General features: G+C 36.0%; 1 protein-coding gene across 8 annotated transcripts in view; it reads right to left on the minus strand.

Moving 5' to 3' along the window:
• CLASP2 (cytoplasmic linker associated protein 2) overlaps nt 1–22,822 on the minus strand; it is a 223,624-nt gene that overhangs the window by 88,822 nt on the left and 111,980 nt on the right. For 6 of the 8 annotated variants that reach the window (XM_025375041.1, XM_025375040.1, XM_025375045.1 and 3 more), the window contains 6 exons: nt 22,383–22,556; nt 16,510–16,533; nt 14,768–14,785; nt 12,226–12,327; nt 4,830–5,000; nt 1,916–2,023 (listed from right to left, as the gene is read on the minus strand). In XM_025375041.1, coding sequence (XP_025230826.1) covers nt 1,916–2,023; nt 4,830–5,000; nt 12,226–12,327; nt 14,768–14,785; nt 16,510–16,533; nt 22,383–22,556 — 597 coding nt within the window. Of the gene's footprint in view, nt 1–1,915; nt 2,024–4,829; nt 5,001–8,492; nt 8,520–12,043; nt 12,071–12,225; nt 12,328–14,767; nt 14,786–16,509; nt 16,534–22,382; nt 22,557–22,822 lie in introns of all 8 variants that reach the window. The other 2 variants (XM_025375039.1, XM_025375043.1) reach the window with 1 other exon arrangement.

Here is a 22,822-nt window from a genome sequence, read left to right on the forward strand (position 1 = left end):
TAGAGTTTCGGGGGAAGAGGTAGAATGGTAACAGCAGCAGCAGCAGTGGTGGCAGTGATGATGACCATGATGACCACGATAGAGTGCTCATTATGTGTCAAGCACTGCCTTGAGGGAGTTTTTAATGTATTTCTCATTTATGAGTCTCCGAAACAATCCTAAGAAGTACACACTATTATTGTCCTTGTTTTACAGATGAGGAAACTCAGGCATAGAAAGGTTACGTAGCTGGGGAATGAACCCAGGCCACCTGACCCTATAACATACATTCTTAAACCACTACACATTCAACTCCACTTCCCTCCACTTCTGAAAGTGGCATGATTATTTTATACACACGCCGGATTTACTTCATTTCTTTAAATGTATATCCATGAGGATGCACCACGTATATGTGTGTGCGCACGCACATACACACATACAGACACTCTGCAGACTAACTCTATTGCATATGAACTAAAAATATCTCTGACAAAGTACCTGCCACACACAGCCTTAGTGATGTGGAACAGTTCTTTTTACTTTGGCACCTCCCCACAGAGGGAAAAGAAAGAGGGAAACTCTCTGGCACCCGGGGCTGGAACACAAACAAGGGTTGAGCATATTCCTGTGACTCTAGCTTTAATGGGGTTTTCTAGGTCAGTACAAAAATGCCTAGTATATTTGAGCCAAATGGCCTAGAGAATGAGAAATTAACCATTAGAAATTCTTGGCCAGGTGTGGTGGCTCACACCTGTAATCCTAACACTTTGGGAGGCCGAAAGGGGTGGATCACCTGAGGTCAGGAGTTCGAGACCAGCTTGGTCCAATATGGTGAAACCCCATCTCTACTAAAAATACAAAAACTAGGTAGGTGTGGTGGTGGGTGCCTGTAATCCCAGCTACTCGGGAGGCTGAGGCAGGAGAATCACTTGAACCTGGGAGGCGGAGGCTGCAGTGAGCCAAGATTGTGCCACTGTACTCCAGCGTGGGTAAGAGAGTGAGACTCCATAGTAAAAAAAAAAAAAAAAAAAAGAAAAAGAAAATTCTATACTACCATATATATCTGAGAAAATAAGAATCCACTGGATAAGTAGAACTATGTTCTCCCTGAGCATTTCAAAGTCTGAAGAGCAACCTTCTAAGTCTTACAGTAAACTACATTGTGTTAAAGAAAAAAAATCTGAAATGGCTACAGGCTTGTGCATTTAAACAAAGTACTAGTTAAAATGCTGAAGGATTATGCAGAAATTCTAAAGATTCTCAAGGTACATACACAACTATACCTCTCCAGTTATCCTAATACTGACTGTTTAAGAAATCATTTAATATTTTTATAATTGAGGTAAATATAGTATTACAATCAAGGTTATAATACAATTGGGGACAAACAAGTTTTACTGCTGTGACAAGAGCATTAGCTCATAGGAAATGACTGTTAAACTGTAAAATACTATAAAAATGTTAATCCCTACCATTAACAAGTAGTTCATATATTATTTTGTGGCATTCTTTTTAGTAACCTAAGTTAAATGATCTAAGCTGAAATGTTAACATTTCCGCTGAAAAAGACAAAAGTATTTTATCAAACTAGTCCACATTTCACTTGAGATTAAATATTTAAATATTTTTAAATTTGTAGGTTTACCTGTTAAGAAAGATCTAGACTTCAATATTCTGAAGTTTAAATCTATGTGACATTTACTGGATTATGAAGGCAATCTGTTAATACAATGACTAACATATTCATTTCAGACATGTAAATCAAATCAAAGGAATTTCCCAAACATGTAATTTCCTTTCCTCAAAATGACAGAAAACGGGTAGAGAAAAAGATCTGTCAACAAAGAAAGCTGAATCCCAGGTATGCTGAAGTTAATCGGATAGTGATAACACAATGGATAGCAATGCACGTAACACCTGCCGGAATACATACCAAGTGGCTGAAAAGAACGAACAGGACTTGTGTCCCTGCTGCTCTCCCGACTAGCTTCCCGGCTGCATCCTTGACTCACACTTGGTCGAGGAATACGACTGCTTCGGGCTGGTGTGAAGCAACAGCAGCACAGTAAGGGAGAAAACAGAACAGAGTTTGCATCTTAAAAAATTTTGTTTTTTTCTTTCTTAAAGACTGATCAGTAACTTACATTTTTCTAAGGTTGAAAAGAAATTACTTTTGCTGAAGCATTACTAGGAATACAGTTAAATTCTTAAATACGGTCCTCTAGTTTGTATGAAATTAGAACGGCAAATAATATTTTACTAAACCAAAAATGCTGCAAATAAAAAGATTTAACATACTGTACAATATAGTACAACTTAATTTTTCTCTTTGTTCACTGAACTATAGAGGTTTCTAACACTTTTGGTATCTTAAGTTAAAATCTTGGTTTTAATAGACAGAAAAACCCTATACTTATCAAATATTAATCTAAAGTAAAACACCCATTCTTAAGTTCTTAGTTCAAGATAAAGAGGAAAAAATGCCAGGTGCAGTGACTCATTCCTGTAATTCCAGCAACATGGGTAGGTGAGGAGGGAGAACTGCTTGAGGCTGGGAGATCGAGATCAGGCTGGGAAACATAGTGAGACCTTGTCTCACTACAAAAAAAATACAAAAATTAGCTGGGGATGGTGGCATACGCCTGTAGTCCTAGCTACTTAAGAAGATGAGGCAGGAGGATTGCTTGAGCCCAGGAGGTCCAGGCTGCAGTGAACTATGATCATTCACTGCACTCCAGACTGGGTAACAGAGCGAGACCCTGTCTCTAAAACAAACAAAAACAAAGGAGGAAAAAATAAGCCAATGCTTTCAATTCTCATTCTTTTTCTCACCTCCTCACAAATGAAAACCCCACAAATATGGAAAGAAAGAAACAATAAACAGGGGCGAAGACTGACTAAAGGTGGAGCAGAGAATTTAAAATAATGTCTGGAAAACAAAAGAAAGTGAATTAGTTAGATGAAAACTTGAGAGGCTCATGGGCCAAATACCAGGCACAGAACAAATGAAAAGTGCTAGGAACAGTAATTCAAAGTCTGTACGCCCAAAAGAAATCTGTGCCATCTACTGAATAAAGACATTCTCAGACAAGCAAGGTTTCAAAAAGCTTGACTCTTACATACAATTTCTAAGGAATTTACTTGAGAATGTGTATGAGCAAAGCAAAAGAGCAAAGGAAGAGAAAGAGGATCCAGGAGGGAGTGATTCAAACCAGGAAAGCAGCAAATGGGAATCTCAAGAAGATAGCTGAGCAAGAGGCCTAGACGGCAACTAATCCAGACAGTACTGAAAAGAAAGTCTGGAAAAAATAAGGAATTGCATATTTCCTTTCAGCAATACTGAAGGGAAAGTAATACTAAAGGATATGAGAAGTGCACATTACTCTTAGTCACTTTCTATATACACAGCAAATGAAAACGTGGCATAATTGTAAGTAACTGGTAGGAATATAAGAGAAAAGAATTCATCTCCTTATAACAGGAACATTCTCCTTCAAGTGGTCCCTAACATTCAGTGTACCTTTGGGAAGAAATGAGTTCACAGTACACTATGTGTCTTGGCTGCAAACAACATTCATTTACTCATAACACAGTATATGTTATTTATAGCTTTTCATCTTTTAAAGCCAACTTACGGAACAAATACATAAGACTTGCTTGTGGATACAGAAGAAAATGTATGTGTAAACTTTAATAATATAAAAATTGATAACTCTAAGAGTGGAAGGTGAAGGGAGGAAAAGTATGGAAGTTGAGATACTGATTGAGGTTGATAAAACAAGAAATAGAAATGTGAGTATTTTCTTTAAATATGAGAATATTTTTAAAGTTACACAGGTAATCTGCAAAAGACTTAAAACAATAAAAAATTATTAAAAATAAACTGGAATTATTAGGGGCTTTCTGCTCGGGAAATGACGTATCAAGCAGCAGCTATCCTAAGGACAAAGCCAGCAACATGGTTGATAAAGCAGAAAAGAAGGAAGGGAGAGTGAGAGAAAGGGAAAATAAGACAGATTCTGGGTTCATCAGAGCAATGTTAATCAATCAATCCTGAAGGTTGTACAATCTCCAAACTTAAAAGAACCAATAAATCCATTTTTATTGTTTAAGCTGGCTTCAACTGTCATTTCTATCATCTGAAATTTAAAATGTCCTAATCAATACACAGAGAAAATATTAAAGTTTACTAGTATTTGAATAGGGCTGAACTATAACACGAATGTCAAATATACAAGCAACTGTATATATATATATATGTGTGTGTATATGTGATAAATATATTATAAAATTCCACAATAACCTTTTATTTTAAAATACTAGCTATATTTTTCAAAGCTCCTATGAATTACAGGGTTTGTTTGTTTTGTTTTGGGTTTTTTTTTTTTTGAGACAGAGTCTCTGTTGCCCAGGCTGGAGTGTAGTGGTGTGATCTTGGCTCACTGCAGCCTTCACCCTGGGTTCAAAAGATTCTCCTGCCTCAGCCACCCGAGTAGCTGGGATTACAGGCATGCAACACCATGCCTGGCTAACTTTTGTATTTTTAGTAGAGATGGCGGTGTTGGCCAGGCTGGTCTCAAACTCCTGACCTCAAGTGATCCGCCCTGCTCAGCCTCCTAAAGTGCTGGGATTACAGGCATGAGCCACTGCGCCAGGCCCTGAATTACACGTTTAAGATAATTCAACTTATAACCTATTCTTCAACTGTTGAATTTTTAAGTTATTTTCTTCCAATTTGTAAGTGCCTAATTGTATTCCAAAGTCTTCAATGTTGCCAAAGCCTGAAAAAAATAAAAAAATTTTAAAAAGGGTCACATGTCTCACATAAAAAAAAAAAAAAATCTTACCCACTGAAAGCCTAGATGGACTAGCCTCTCTGCTACAGCCCTGGCTCCGTGGTATCTTGCTTCTTTTTTGTGCTGAGGCTGAATTGACCAGGACTCTTTGAACACCAGAGCTCACAGTGGACAGGGCTGTTGTGGTCAGAACTCTTCCTGGAGACCCAGACCGGCTACCAGCTGAACATCAAACACATATACAAATGTTAAGATTAAACACCAAGAGAATTTGCTGAAAGGATAAAAATTCAAGAAATATTGATAATACAGATAAAACTGTGATAGTATGACAGGTTCTACGCTCAAAGGAAATAGACCGAGGAAGATTTAAATATAATTATAACCTGGAAAAAAAAAAGGTATACTACATGTATGAGCACTGAATGGTAAATCACCTAAATATACTTCGAGTTTTGGAGGTATAAGACACTATGTTTAATAAGGACAATATCATCGTAATTTTTAGAACACAAATGGTATACAAGATTTCCAAAGAAATCACTTATCTGACAATCCATTTCCTATGGCTATCATGTTCTGTGTGAACAAGCTATATAGTCATATGTCACTTAGCAATGGGATACATCCTGAGAAATGTGTTGTTGGGTGATTTTATCATTGTGTGAACATCACAGTGTACTTACACAAACCTAGATGGTATAGCCTACTACAGATCTAGGCTATATGGCATATAGCTTATTGCTCCTAGGCTACAAATCCTATACAGTATGCCATTAACAATACTGTAGGCAACTGTAACACAATGGTAAATATTCGTGTATCTAAAAATATCTAAATATAGAAGGGTACAGTAAAAGTACAGTATTATAATTTTTTAAAGCTTTATTTCAAATAGTTTTTGGGGTAGAGGTGGTGTTTGGTTACATGCATAACTTCTCTAGTGGTGATTTCTGAGATTTTGGTGCACCTGTCACCTGAACAATGTACACTGTACCCAATATGTAGTCTTCTGTTCCTCACCTGCTTCCCAGTATTATAGTTTTATGGGACCACTGTCACATATGTGGTCATTGATTAAATGTGGTTATGCAGAGCATGACTGTATTAAAAAAAAAAAAAAAACCCAGCAATTCTATCACTATTTTTTTGTTAAGTATATAATAATGATAAACTGTTGGCATTTTAAAATAGTTTGCCTGCTGAGATTTCTCTGAATGGGTACAGCGAAGCTATCTGTCTTACTATGAGACATATTTTTAAACTTAACACAATTAAATTTCAAATGCTGACAAAAGTGGGCCAGCTGAAAAAGAAACTTGCTTTTTGCTATTTGTCTTCAAATAACAGAGCGCTCTTGGGTAGTGACATTCTGGGTTACAGAAGTTCTAAGGGTAGAAAGGGAGTAAGGGGAAAACATCAAATGAATCAGATCCTTTTCTTTCTTTTCTTGTATTTCCGTCCACTCCACCTCGAGACAGAGTCTTGCTCTGTCATCCAGGCTGGAGTGCAGTGGCGCGATCTCGGCTCACTGCAACCTCCGCCTCCCGGGTTCAAGCGATTCTCCTGCCTCAGACTCCTGAGTAGGTGGGATTACAGGCGCCTGCCATCGCGCCTGGTTAATTTTTGTATTTTTTAGTAGAGACAGGATTTCACCAGGTTGGCTAGGCTGGTCTCGAACTCCTGACCTCGTGATCTGCCCGCCTTGGCCTACCAAAGTGCTGGGATTGCAGGCCTGAGCCACCACGCCCGGTCTCTTTTCAAATGAGTAATTTTCCGTTTTGGAAGGTGGACATGTGGTCAGGAACACAGGCAGAGTTAGTAAAATCTTTTCAGAGACTGTGCATGGGTTTAAAAAGTTTTAAAAACATGTTTTTAAACTAGAAATGCAAGGGTTAAATTTTAAGGAGATAAGCTCCTTGTCAATCAAAGCACTTTATGTCTACGTTGAATAGAAAAACGGACTAGATAAGAACTCCAAGATATAGTCTAAATGTAGATTCAGAAGAGTAATAGAAAAATTAAAGTTGCAGTTAAATTAATCTTCATGAAAGCAACCTTTTCCCTTTGTGGGCACTACTTCTACCCAGTAAGAGGGCTGTACAATTACATGATATACAGTTTTACCCAAACAGGCTTCATTTCCACAGAGACTCAAATGCCAATGGGGACAAGCACAGGATGTCAAAAAAGCGAGGGGCACTGTGTGAAGCAGGGAGTAGTAAGACGACTGATCAAGAGGGGAGTGCCTGCCCTTTCCTAGACTGAGAGGTGACTTTTTAGTTCTAGCCACCTCTGTCTTGAGGTGATAGTGGATAGGTCTTGGGATTTTTCAAAAATGAAAGCTTTGATATTTCCAGATTTTTATCATATTCTATAGGCCAAATAATACATAAATGGAGACAGACTAGACATGGTCCATGGGCTGGCGATCTGTGATTCTTACTACAATTTTCTTGGAATGGTCTTGCTGAATACAATTTATATTCCTGCTTAATTCTTAAACTTTACCAGCATACGAAATGAAACTTATTTCCTATTAGTGATAACAATATTGTAAAACAAAGCAGTGCTTCCAATGCAATTAACAATTTACTATCTGTATAGAAGGAATTCTAAATTATTGTAAGGAAATTATTCAAGTGTATTTTAAAATAGCTCATTTGAACGTTTCATGATGTTTCAAGTGAAGAATCTTTAAATCCAGTTTCTTTCAGTTATAACCTTAAGGATACTCATATAAGGAACCTGTTTTCTCCATGCAGTGTCTAAACTAAACACACACACCAAAAACATCCAAACACCCAACATGCCACAACTCACAATGCAAGATAGGCCAATGGAATATTTTATGGGAAAACTCGCAACAATATAAAAAGTATAAATAATGAACTGAGCACATACAATATGGTATTCTATTAAAACCAATATAAATTTGGGGGGTGGAAGTGTTGGTAGGAGAGACTGCAGAATTTCTTGAAATGTGGGTCTATTCAGCAGATAGGAAACTTACAGTTCAGAAACAGAGTAACTTCTCTTTCTACTCTAGATTTACTGAATTTATTAAAAATTATGCAAGAGCACTCTATAAATTTAAATTCATTCCTGCCCTATCCTAGGAAATAAAATTGTCAGTGTTCATTTTGCTTTAATCATTACCCTCTCCTGTGCAATACTCCTGATTCCCACCAAGAGTGTGATAATTCTAGTACCTATGACCCAGTTTGGAATTATTCATACTTAGGAAAAAATACCAAGGCTCCTTCCCCAGTAAAGAGCCGCCAACACTAATTATTTCTCTTAGGAAAACCAGAGTTGATGAAAAGTGTCATGATATATCCAAGGAATAGCATGCTACCAGAAAATACCCATATTTGCAAAACTTGACATCGAACACCTATTTTCTCTTGTGTTACCTAAAGTTTTCAAACTACCATTTTATAGTTTTTATAGCATTTCAAAGCATGACAAAAGCTCCTGTTTCTTTTGAATGTTTATATCCACAGTATTAACTTGTGACATTAAAAAAAACAAATCAAAATTCTGGTAATAAGACAAAGGCCAAAGAAAAATCACAACTGGCACTTTCTGCCCCAGTATGACTACAAATGATAGACTATGATGTTAAGAATTTCTGCTGAATAGAACCCATTCTTCATAATGAAAATAGGTGATCAAACAATAGATGCACACATAAAGTCTATAGATTCTTACCACCAATGGTATTAGCAGATTGTGATCCTGAACAAGTGTAAAGGCAGAATTAGGGTAAGGATTATAATCCATGAAGAGGAAAGGAGCAGTTTTTAAATGGATGGCAGATGGAAATAAGAAAGCTTTAGTCAGTTCTCAGAAAATTAAAAACCCTAAAGCAAAAAAAGCAAACTTTAAAAAATCCCAAAAGCACAGATGTCTTTAACAAAAGCAGTACATTTAGTAGTTTTTAAAGCTAATCAACTGAAATCAGACACTCATGTACAAAGCAGATGAAATGAGATTGCAACAGTAAATGTAAATTCTTCAGCTTTTCTACTCCTGACAGTCGAAATCAAAATCATTAAATGTTTGTTTTCATTAAACATTTAATTTAAAACTACTTATAAGGAACAACTACAACACTGTACAGCTGAAGAAAAATTACATGAAAAAGCTACAAATGTCATCTTTCTTAAGATGCAACAAAAAAAACCAAAAGATGGGAGGAGAGGAGACAAAGTTTCTGACAGGCTGTACAATCATTTGTATACAACCAGCCACTACCAACAGAAAAAGAGACACAATTCTGTCATAAATATAGGTCTAGTGATCTCTCCTTTGAGTCTCCATTTATTTATTTATTTTGGTTACCATCAGAACACACCTGCTTTGATCTGAGAGACTTTTTTTTTCTAAGTTGTGATACAAAGGTACGGTAAGACCATGCAAGCCCTAATGAATCACTTTATGACAAAGTAAGGATGATGATCACAGTAATATTTCTGTGCAAATATATTGTAAAGAAACTTGCATACAAATTACATAATACCTTTTTTACAAAAGAATTCGGAATGGAACATATAGTCATTCAAATAAGTAAGCAAGCAAACAAACAAAAGTCCCTCCAATATAAAACCCAAATGATTTTACAGAGGGAAAGTCTTCTAATCTTAAAGTCCTATTTAGTCTAAGAAAGCCAATTACTGTGTTTTCACACTTTAGGAGAAGATGCGGAGGATTATGGAACGGGTTTCAAAGTGAAAAGCCAAATGCAAAAAATTATTCTATTTTCTAGTGAAGTGATCTTTACTTACAATGTACATGAAAAGGAGGTCTCGTAAGTATTTAAAAAAAAGCAAAAAAAAAAAAAAAAAAAAAAAAAAAAAAAAGGCCCTTGGACTCTTTGCCCTGACATCAGCCTCAGTACTGTTTCAGAAAAGAACTAATACCTCACAATTAATTTTTATCCTTAGACAATGGACATGGAAATTCCTGGTTGTTATCTTTATGCTTTAATTTTCCTAATTTCATTATTTATTTATCTGTTTACTGAAGGCACTAAGAATAACAAGGTACAGAAGTACACAAAAGCAGTCTAAAATTCAGTTGACATTTGATTAAGAATAATAATAAGGATCATCTGTAGTATTTAAAATTTTTTAAAATTTTAAAAAAATTTAAAAATGACAATTTTATTAGCTAACATATATAGTGCTTATTCAAAGCTAAGCAATATTTTATGTATATTAAATACACTACATCATTTAATCCTCACAACAATCCTATGTAGATGCTATTATCCTCTTCATTTTACAGATGAAATTATAGAAGTACAGTAACTTCAAATAACCTCAAAGAGCCAGTATTCAATCCTGGGCAGACTCCAGTGTCCATGATTTAAACCGGTATGTACTTCTCAAACTTAATTGCGATACAAATCACTTGATGATCTTGTTAAAGACTGGATTCAGTAGATCTGTAATGGCATATGAGATTGTGTATTTCTAACTAGCTCCTAGATGATGCTAATACTGGTCTGGGCAGCACATATGGAAGAACACATCTTCTAACTACTATGCTACACTGCTAAAGATTAAGTTACTCTAAAAATATACAAGATCAGGGAAGAACATGATATGATCTACTGATTTAGTTGAGATAAAAGTTTTCCTATTCGTAAATAATCTTCAAACTGCAAACCAATTTACTTCCGCTTATTTTTAGGACTCTTCTTGAGTGCTCCAATCATTACTCTGCCTGGATTTTCTGACTTTGGAAAAAGAGAAGGATCTGGTTGGTAAGACTTGTGTAATCACTATCCTGCCCTTCAATGCCCCATTCTCTTTCCCGATTTCAAGATTGAGAAATCAGGTTAAAAACAAACAAATAGGACATCCATATTCTAATAAATCACCTAAACAATGGTAGAAAATAGTTACATTTATTTCTTTCAAAAATAGCCAAGAAGGCTGGGTGCAGTGGCTCACACCTATAATCCCAGCATTTTGGCAGGCAGAGGCAGGAACACGGTTTGAGCCCAGGAGTTTGAGACTAGCCTGAGCAACACAGTGGGAACCCACCTCTATAAAAAAAAAAATTAGCCAGGAGTGGTGGCATGCACCTGTAGTCCCAGCTGCTTGGGAGGCTGAGGTAGGAGGATCCCTCGAGCCCAGGAGTTCCTGGCTTGCAGTGGGCAATGATTGCGCCACTGCACCATTATAGCCTGGGTGACAAGAGTGAGATCCTGTCTCAAAAAAAGAAAAACAAATAGTGAAGCACATGAATAACTCCCACAATTACTCCCCTAAAAAACTGTCCTGGTTTTAGAGGTAAGCACTAAGGAAAATCTCTTGGTAAAGAAGGAAGAGGAACAAATGATTTTAAATTAATAATGCCATAAATGAGGCCAGGCATGGTGGCTCACACCTATAATCCCAGCACTCTGGGAGGCCAAGGTGGGAGGATTGCTTGAGGCCAGAAGAACAAGACCAGTTTGGGCAACACAGCAAGACCCCATCTCTTAAAATAAACAAAAAATTAGCCAGGCATAGTGGCGCAAGCCTGTGGCACCAGCCACTCAAGAGGCAAAGGTGGGAGCCCAGGAGTTGGAAGCTGCAATGAGCTATTATTACACTGCTCTATTCCAGCCTGGGCAACAGAGTAAGACCCCATCTCTCATAAATAAATAAATAAATAAATAAATAAATAGTTTTTAAAAATGCCATAAATATATGTTTACTATTCTGAAACATAGAAATAAATGATTAATTTTAGCTAGACCTCAAAATTGTGCTTTTTAATAATCACGCTTATGACAGCTTCCAGTGAAAGAGCAAAAATATAAATCCTAAATTTAACATGAATGCAACAGAATTAGTCATTTCAAATTACGTTTCCTCACTATAAATTAGCATATACCTGCCAAAAATGCTAACCAAAAATAGATAATCTAATAGATTTTGGGGAAAATAAGATACCATGTATCTGTCCTTGAATAATGTTACCTAAGATATAACCATATTTTGATGCTAATATATGGCAATTATTTTGTCTCTAAAAAGCACAATTTTCTACATTAGCGTCTGAGTAGAATGTGAACACCTTAATGCTAAGGATTTGTGCTATTTAAAATATCTCCATGCAAAAGTTTGTAAGGCAGATGAAGTTTTTCTTTCTAAGTGGCAGATATCAATGATGCAGCCCTAATAACACACCAAAGACAAGACAACACCCACTCAAAAAATTCCAAAACATGCACAACAACTGATCCAAAACATTGAAAAAAATACCTTCATTTTTGTCAGGTGATGATGAACCTAAAGCACAGAACAAGAACTCAGTATGTGGCTTGTCTTTTTTAAAATTAGCTTTGTCTTTATCCACTGGTCAATCATCTAATACAGTAATATACAAGGAACACACTTATCCTAACATAGTGACAAATATAGGAGGGCTGATAGGCAATACATACGCTGTGATTGAGACACCATTTTTGTTCGACTTCTTCCTCTAGAATCTGTCTTGGCATTCCCCATGCCAGCAAGTGGTGCTGAAAGTTTTGCTCTCACCCGGCCTGAGAAATAAAATAATTACATAATTAAAAACATTTTTCTATAATAATGTTTAATAATAAGGGGAGAAAAATCTCACTATTTTTAGGTATTGCCAAATTCTGTAATAATGTAATCATCAATTACGGGTTCTATTTCTCTTAAAAATTTTATAAACAGTATTTCGTTTTTACGTGTTATACAATAAGCTAACTTTCCTTCAAGGGTAAGAAGAATCAAATTAAAAGATTTACATTCTTAGTTTAATTATTAGTCCAGCAGTTATCATTAAGATAATTACCACAGGCATGTCACTTGTTTCTCAATTGGTAGTTGCAATTCTGAAATTTTAGTTTCCATGAAGTTTAGATTATTCTCAACTCAACCCTACAGTTTTAAATATAAGCCTAATCTTAGGAACAATTCAAACCATCCTTTTGACTGAAAATGTATTTCTAAAGGGATCTGAAGGAAGAGATATAATTAGGCAAAAGATTTAATCTCTTTATATCAGATTACTACACATGTATATGGACATGTTTACTGCTCTCTTCCTCCAATCAACCATTTCATTTAGAAAATGATTTGAGGAAATACATATCACATAAGAGTTGGCATTTTTCTCAATATATTTCTTTTCATACCTCCCAAACTGCTCCTTTCTACTCTACCACTGCCTCATTCCCCTCCACAAAACTAGGCCACAAACATCCTCACTCTATTTCTAGGGCTCTTTAACCACAAGAAACATGTTTCTCAAGTGCTTAAAAGCTGCAGTTAATAAAAATAAGTGAGGACAGAATATATTATTGGATGGTACTTTGGTGTTCTTAAGCAATAGTCTCAACTACTATCAAATCAGAACCAATAAGGTTTGCCATTCAAAAAGAAGGGCTCAGAACTACTTTTAGTTAAAATTAAAAGATACAACTTGTAGGGTATACATGAAATACTGGCTAGCCCAATATGACCATATTAATTAGGAAAAAACATACTAAATAATAAGAATAAAAACTCCTTAAAGAATAAGGAGATATCACAAAATTAAGAAATGAGAAAAGATAAGAGAGTAGTAAGAACTAGGAATAAAACAGAATCAAAACCAGAAGTTTAATTGGTAGAATACCAGCATACTATCAACTTCAAGGCCCCTAATGAGCCCGTGGTTCAGGCCTCTCACCCTTTTACAGTCTATTTTGAGCAGGACACAAAGTTCTCTTGACTAAAAAGTAAAACAAAATGACCAAATTATTATTTTCGAAATGGAGAATTTATCTACATTGTATATAACAAAGAAATGAGAATGTTATTTTGATATTAACATTTGAAATTACAATTCCACAGTGCCAGAAATCATGTTTTTATTTTTATTTATTTATTTCTTGATACACAGTCTTGTTCTGCTGCCCAGGCTGGAGTGCAGTGGCATGATCATGGCTCACTGCAGCCTCGATCTCCCAGGCTCAAGTGGTCCTCCCACCTAAGCCTCCAGAATAGCTGGGACTATAGGAGCGTGCCACCACACCCAGCTAAATTTATAATTTTTTGTAGAGATGGGTTCTCACTATGTTGCCCAAGTTGGTCTCAAACTCCTGGGCTCAAGCAATCCTCCTACCTCAGCCTCCTAAAGTGCTGGGATTTCAGGTGTGAACCCCTACGCCTGGCCAGAGATCCTATTTTTATAGAGTATTCCAATTTAAAACTTAAAATACAAAATTATTTTAAATATATCAGAGTAAACATGAGACCAAATAACTTTTTTATTCTACTTGGTTTTGTATCGCAAAAAATAGTCATTCACATAACACCTAGAGGAAAAATTATATTTTGAATCAGAGGTTTTAAAAAGACAGATTTCAGGTAGAGTGAATATAAACACTAAATTCCTTTCTACAAACTCAAAACTATAAAAACAATTTTTAAGATGAACTGACTCAGTAAGATATGTGTAGCAATTCTGGTGTAATTCAATTTGAATCTGTGACCAATTCCCCACTTACTGATTCAAAAGTAGAAGACATATTTTAAAAGCAGACTAAGTAAATGCATTTAAAACTTCAATGATAAAGCAATGGTGCATGATCTCTTAAAGTATAAATGAATTGGCATAAATAAAAAAAACTACAAACATGTAAAAGCATTAATGTCACTACTATAAAAAATGAATTATATGCTTACATTATGCTATGTATTATTAAACATGTTAAGCAATTATGTTTTTCCAGCATGAGATGATCTAAAGTACAAAGCAAACTAGCAGGATGAAGAATTAAAAAAAAAAAAAAAAAAAGATCCACACATTACTAAGACAAAACCAAATATAAAATGTAGAACTTACTACCACTGGCAAATTATAAAGACTTGCAAAGAAATTAGCCTATTTTAGTTTTAATATTTAATTCCTACCAATGAAAATAGTAATGTAGATGCATTTGTGTTACTAACAAAATATATAATTCTTACCATCTTCAGATGCTGTTCCTAAATAAGAAAAATAAAACAGTATTTCAACAAATTCTGCCAATGTTGATATTAAGACCTGCCTCACAATCCCCACCCAACACTATAATGAAAGGGTAAAAGCAAAACGTAACTTTTTGACAGCCTTAAATTAACTGTGGGAAGGTTCATTTTGAGAAAAACAAAATTTGAGGAAATCCAATGATTCACAGCACACAGAAAAAGGCTGAAACTAGACAAATGAAAATAACAAAAATCTATAGGAAACATTTTTTGTCTGCTATATTTCACTCTTAAAATTTGAAATGGTATAAAAAATTAGAGAAATTAATCCCTCAAAAAATGTAACTCTGTAATTACTCTTTGAAAATGAAATTTTATAGCTCTTTCCAGGGTAGAAATGTTTTCTCTGCATTTTCAAAAGGTAGCCCATAAAGGAATCAGAAAAAGCTAACTAAGAAACATAGGAATAAAATCTATGACCTAGGCCTCATTTGCCCATTTTCATCAAAGCATCTACAAAGTAAAAACCTATCAATCCAATTCATTAGCTATTTATTCAACATTTATGTGCACTCCTTAAGATGTCGATGAAATCTATAAAAAATGACTAAGTACAAACATCATAACTCACTACTAAAGGGCAATAATATACATGTCTGTGTATTTTTTTTAAACATAGGATTGCACATCAGTAAGAGTATCACATCATATAACAGAAGTGACTCCTCAAATAGATTGATAATTCCTACCCAAACAGGAAAATATTTTGAATGGGAAAGTGATAAAAGTGTTTTTAAAGGATTCAGAATATCAATATTAGGATATTCAAGGGGTTTGATACATAGAAACCAACTCTTGATGGGTTATCATTTCATTCAATATTTTATTATAATAATATAGAAAAGCAGAGACTAATATAACTAGCAGTCATGTACCTAACCCAAGGTTTAATAAATGTTATATCTCATTAAAACAGAAGATATATTAGATCAATTTTCCATTTACATAATAATTTACAGAAAAATATATAGTGTCTCTGTTTTTCTTAGATCTCATAATGTGGCATACAGATTTAGTATCTTAAGTTATTTAAAAAAGGTCAAGCTCATAGGTAACATTATGGTATCTGCTGCAGTGAAGGGAAAGTGTGGATAATATACTATCTAGTATCAGACAAAAAATATCATACAGGGTTGTTACTGAACCGAGCCACTACAGATAAACTGTAAGCAAATGAATACTGAAATTAAAAGGGCAAAGTTTAAAGTTCAATTTTGACTAAATGTTAGTTTACAACGCCCTCTAAAAAGTCAGCCTCTGTAACTTGCGTTTCATTTTCAAAAACAATCATATGAACTTATGAAATATGTCATTTGTCGTATCAGTTAGTAGACTAAAGAGGTGAGTGAAATGACTTAGGAGATTTCTTTTCATTCTTCTGAATCCAATATTTTTTACGAAGACTTAACAAATCGAGAATATTCAGAGGCGTACTTCTAAGAGCTCGGGAAAACATTTTAAGGTAATTAAGTTAAAACAAAATAGTTACCTACTATTTGAGTAGACTGGGATATAACCCCAACTTTATTCAGAGAATTATGTAGCCATTTTTACATTAACGTTATCACTAAATAAGTATTAATAATATATTTTCAGAAAATAAGAGAAGAATGAACAAGAATATTATATAGAATCCAGGTTCCATAAAAATCTTTAGTAGAATTAGGAAAGGAAGTTCTTACCATCCAGCTTGTCAGAAGTATCCTCTTTGATGAAAGTGCAAGCAAGGAACAGAGGAAAACTTAGTATATTAGAAGAAATGATTTTTATAATTCCTAGAAAACATTTTCTTTAAGAAGACAGAATTCATAGCACAGATATACATATCAAGCTTGTTTTCAACTAAAACAGACTAGGAAATTAAACAAGATGTGAGATAAAGACTTCACCTAATGTACTAAGTAGATAATTTTTTAAAAGTTGATAATGAGTCTTATTTTCACTAGCCTAAAAAGAGAAAAGTTAGTGAGGTCCATGTCCTAGCCTTGGACTTTGCCGTCAGGCCAATCCCCTGCTCTAGTCTGAGTTTTTCCCATCCAGTCACATGGCCTTGTTTCTTTTCTCTCGTCTATAGTATACCCCCAAATTCCACACTTAGGCTCTCTCATCATTAGCCTCTATTTACCACCTTGTTGCTTCCCCACCCACATCCTTTCTTAGAACTTTCAGCCCCTATAAAATTTCACATCTGAATGAATCTAACTCACTTTCTCTATTCTATTACTTGAGATGCCCCATAGAGAAAACTACACAACCATGAAGTTATGCATACTGGCAATACTAGAAACTGGGATAAATATCTGACTTGGTGTTTAGTGCCCATGCTAAAAGGATTTAACATAGCAGGACTGATACTGTTCTTAAGAAGTGTACGCTTGTGGGGCTGGTCTCTGGTAATCATTTTGGATCCTCCCTATATTAATAAGGTTATTTTAAGTGTGTGTGCGGGAGTTGTGGGGACACAGAACTCTGCTACGGTTCGCCTGTTTTTGCAAACAGTGTGATTTATGGTGAACACCTCCTTTCTTTTTGGGAATCTGGGATTCTGGTAATTGTGGCTGGTTGTGCAAGCAGAGTGCCTTATGTGACTACTCCCAATCCCCTACTGGCCCCTCAGCGTGAGTCTTAAGTGAGCTTCCTTAGGCAGAAACACTGCGAACATGTTGCATTGCTGTATTTCTTTTCTTTTTTAATAGTCTCGCTCTGTCACCCAGGCTGGAGTGCCATGGCGTAATCTCAACTCGAACTGCAGCCTCCACCTCCCAGGTTCAAGCGATTCTTGTGCCTCAGCCTCCCAAGTAGCTGGGACTAGAGGCACCTGCCACCACGCCTGGCTAATTTTCATATTTTTAGTAGAGACGAGGTTTCACCATGTTGGCCAGGCTGATCTCAAACTCCCAACCTCAAGTGATCTGCCCGCCTAGGCCTCCCAAAGTGCTAGGATTACACGTGTGAGCCACTGTGCCCTGCCCGCATTGCTCTGTTTCATTGCTTGAGGAAGGAGTAGCCCCTCAACCCTATCTCCGGGAGACAAACTTTGAAAGCCTGTGTCTAGACTCCTTCAGACTATCTAACAGGTCTTTTTCTTTGCTCTAATAAATCCTTTTGCTCTAATAAATGTCAGCCACGAGTGCCCCACCTCTTGTGTCTACTCCCCCCAAATGGCTATTCTAAACTTCAAGTCACCTGTTTGCACATGATCCTGACTGAATCTTTAGGCAGAAAGTCACAACAACCTCCCCAATCATACTCTTCTTAATGCCCAACTTTCTAAAATATCATATCTGATATCTACTACCTCTTCCACTTCCTTCCCTTCTACATCAGTGAAATGGCTGACCCTTCCACATTCAAGACTAACTCCCAGACTATGCTCCGTATCCCATTCCTCACACCTTCCACAGCAACTTAGCTATTAATTCTCTCCCTTCATCCTCACACTTCTAACTTTTCCATCTCTACTGACTTGCCACCTTAGGATACAAACATAATTCACTTCCCCAATCTTGTAAGACGGTAAGTTCTTTCAACCACAGATAATTCTTACCATTCTTTCACCCCTTTTCTTGACCATCAGGCATAATAATAACTTGTACAGATTCTCTTTCCAACTTCTCAATCAACCAACTAAAATCTGACTTCTGTCCATATGACCTCACTGAAATTATATTTTCTTTTCCACTCAAGCAATTCCACAAACTCAATTGCTAGAATAAATATTCATAAATATGCACTCATACATCAAGGTTACCTTAACTTAAATTCCTGTTTCCTACCACCAAGTTTCCCCTTCAGGCTGAAGTTAAAGGGTGAACTTCAAAACACTTATGATAACCCTGCTGCCAAAAACTTCAGTACTTTAGAGATAACAAAAACCAGTAGCAACTGCTTTAAGAAGGAATGCTCTGAGTTTAATACTGATTACAGTAAGTAAAAATGATCTAATGACTTCCAAATCTAATCTAATCATCAGCACAGATCTCTGCTAAGTTGTTGTTGTTGTCTTTTCTTTTTTTTTTTTGGAGAATGTGGAAAGGTCTCACTCTGTTACCCAGGCTGGAGTGCACTGGTGTGATCATGGCTCGCTGCAGCCTCGACTTTCCAGGCTCCAGCAATCCTCTCACCTCAGCTTTCCTAGTAGATGGGCCCACAGGCACGTGCTACCACACCTGGTTAATTTTTTGCTTTGGTAGAGGTGTGGTTTTGCCACGTTGCCCAGGCTGGTCTCGAATTCCTGAGCTCAAGCAATGCACCCGCCTCTACCTCCTAAAGTGCTGGTTTACAGGTGTTGAGTCACTGTGCTGGCCTCTCTGCCAAGTTCTATATACTACTGTATACCAAGGGTCCACTGAAAACTGCCAGTTTGAAGTCTCACAGGGACCTCAAACTCAAAATGCGTAAAACGCAACAAACTTTTAGCTGCTCCTCCTTCAGCAACCTACCAATAGACTGAGAGATTCAGTATAGAAGCATATACCTCTGGATCCCTGGCAGAAACTAAGTGCTCAAGTAAGTGTGTGCTGAAAACTAACAGAACACTCCCTCTAATCCATATATGTATACCGTAATAAGTGAGGCTCAAAGTAGAAGAAAACAGAGTTTATATCAGTCTTATGTGTGTAAGAAGGGTACATGAGACACAGCGGGTAGGGTGGGGTAAAGGGAGAAAGGGAAGCAGGGAAAAGAAGGAGAACACCCTTTATCCAACCCCTGAAAAAGCCACAGGCAGGTATCTGATTGTCCCTGAGTGGGAACCTGGATCAGATGAAGAAAAGAAAAAAGTAGTGGCATTTCTCCTTTTTACAATGAAACATGAAATTCAAACCTTAAAGAACAACAATAGGTTCTCGCAAAAAAAAAATAGTGTTCCAAATTGGCCTTCTAGTGCACATTAAAACACTTTAAATACAATATTTTTCTTCTTGTAAAAATAATATTCAATGTAATGTGTTTTGCTCATATATATATACGCACACACACACACACACATATATATAGTGGATTCCTTAGGATTTTCTAAACACAAGATTGTGTTTTCTGCAAAGAGAGATAGTTTGTTCTTCCTTTCCAGTTTGGATACCTTCTATTTCTTTTCTTGCTTAACTGCCCTGGCTAGCACCTCCAATTTAACATTACTCCAACGTAATGTTAAATAGAGCCAAGAGTGCACATTCTTGTCTTGTTACTGATCTTAGGGAAAAATATCCAGTTTTTTAATCATCAAGTAGGATGTTAGCTGTGGATTTTTCAAAGATGCTCTTTATCAGGTTGAGAAAAATGACTTCTGTTCCTAGTTTGTTGAGTATGTTTATTATTAAAGGGTCTTTAATTTTGTCAAATGCTTTTTCTGCTGGTACTGAGATGATCATGAGGTTTTTGTCTTTCTTCTATTAATATGGTACATATGTTGACTGGTCTTCACATACTGAAATAACCTTGCATTCTTGGCAATGTAATGCTTTGAAACAAAAAGTTTTCTGAAAATTAAAAGCAGTAATCAACCCCGTTAACACCTTTGTAATATATCACGTCAGTCCTCCTTCTATGTATAATTTTACACAAAATGATGAAATTACTACATACTATTTGGTAGCCTGCATAATTCAATCTTTGTTGAAAATATGACTTTTTTAATGGCTGCACAGCGTATATAAGGATACAATATAACTCAACTATCCCCTCTGTTACACATTAAGGTTGATGCTAATAATGTTATTAAAAACACGAACATTCTTTTTAAAAACGTTATTATGTAAACATTGAATTACTGGGGCAAAAATTCTGATTTAAAAATGCTTCATGGAATTCCAAATTGGAACTCAGGAAAAGTGTCCCATCACTAATTCACATCAGCGTTGCCTGATGAGGCCCTTTTTACCACACTCTTGAAAACAGCAGGCAATACCCTTAACTTTCTTGTTATAGTTATAGGTCTATCTATTTGCATTTGTTTGATTACAGCTAAGGTTCAACATTTATTCTGGTATTTGTTGGCAATTCTGATACATGCTTTTCTTGATATATAGAGTTCATCTGTTTTTAATGGACTTGAAAAACTTCTCAACTTTTTTACTAGTATGTGGCAAAATATTTTTCTCTTTTAGTTTTTGCTTAAGATTTCATATTTTCATACTTTAGATTTAAATTCAAGAGATTTTTGTCCTTCATGGCTTATTTGCTTTTATGTATAGGAATTCCTGTGTCAACCTGAGATTTGAGGAATACTCACCTATTATGTTTTCATCAAGTTGCTTTATGTTTTTAATGTTTTTATCATCTAGAATATAATATATGATGTGTAACATGGTTCTAACTTAATTTTATACCAGATTGTAAACCATGTGTCTAAACACAATTTACTGAATAATCTACTCCTCTTCACGGTTCTGAATGCAGCTGTGGCAACTTTATCATGTACTATATTCATACCTAAATTCTCTGCATTTCTTAACCTATAAGAAACCTTAATCTATAAGAGTACTCCTTATTTAAAATGTTTGGGGCCAAAAACATTTTAGGATTTCAGATTTTGAAATATGTGCATTCATACTTAACTGATTGAGCATCCCTAAGCATCGTTAATTCAAAAATCCAAAATCCGAAATACCTTTTTTTTTTTTTTTTTTTTGATGGAGTCTCACTCTGTCACCCAGGCTGAAGGTGCATGGCACGATTTTGGCTCACTGCAACCTCCACCTCCTGGGTTCAAGCGATTCTCCTGCCTCAGCCTCCTAAGTAGCTGGGATTACAGGCATGAGCCACCATGCCCAGCTAATTTTTGCATTTTTAGTAGAGATAGGGTTTCGCCACGTTGTCCAGGCTGGTCACGAACTCCTGATCTCAGGTGATCCACCCGCCTTGGTTCGAAATACCTCTGAGTGCCATGTTGGTGCTCAAAAAGTTTCAGATTTTGGAGCATTTCAGATTTCACATTTTTTAGATTAGGTATGCTCAACTTGTATTGTGTTCAGGTGATTTGCTTGCTTAGTGTTCCACCAGTACTACCCCCCCCAAAAAAAAAAGAAGCATGAAGAGATATGCAATACGGATAACCAACCTCAACTTTTTAATTTGATGGACATAAAAACATGAAAAAAACAAACTGAATAGAGTTTTGGAATATATGTTTAGGGTTTAGTTAGACAGAGTAGAGCTTTGCCATTCTCCAAGATCTCCAAAAGGCTTCACATTCTTGATTAGAGAAAGAGAAGTAGGAGAAAGAAAACAAGAAAGCTAGATACAAGACCAATTCCCTTCCCAAACCCCCTTAGAAACTAGTGGCTAGATGTGGTAGAAGTACAGTTATGAAAACTCTACAGGCAATCATGGACTCAAGAATTGTTGCTTTGATCAAGATGATGATGAAGACAAGGGAAAAGAAGAAACAAGGCAGTTCAGATTCTTCAGAAGCATGTCCCCAATACAGAATTATATTTAAACATATGGACTATCTTTAAATAACAAGAATGAATAGAAATGATTAAGGTATATGAACTTGTCTTCACAGAGATCAGGGAGAGAACATAGTACAATTTTCCATAATCAGTTGTCTTACCTAGTGATGCATAGGAACCTGGATTCAGGGCACCTGCACCTAAGCGCCCGTTTCGCACAGACTGTCCAGCAGCATGATGTGCTTTGGCACCAGCAGCAGCATTCACATCAATGTCACTTCGTGAACGCTGCAGACTTCCTGGAAGGGAACTAGCTTTGCTGCTGCCTGCTGATACTATGAAAGACAAAGCAAAGGTAACTTGTATCATTTAAATCACTGAAAACATGAAAATTATATAAACCTGACCACCATGAGTTAATCTGAAGACAAATGGTCAACAAAAAGGCAGTGGCCAAATGGACAGTACTATTAAGTATTTTAAAGTTAGAATGCCTCAGTTTCAATCACAACTAAGTCTTCAGCAATTTTCTCAATATTTCTCTGCCTTATTCCTCTCCTTTAAAATGGGAAAAATGATAACATTCTGACTATAAAATTCA

Source organism: Theropithecus gelada, chromosome 2, assembly GCF_003255815.1.
Source record: "Theropithecus gelada isolate Dixy chromosome 2, Tgel_1.0, whole genome shotgun sequence".
Lineage (NCBI taxonomy): Eukaryota > Metazoa > Chordata > Mammalia > Primates > Cercopithecidae > Theropithecus > Theropithecus gelada.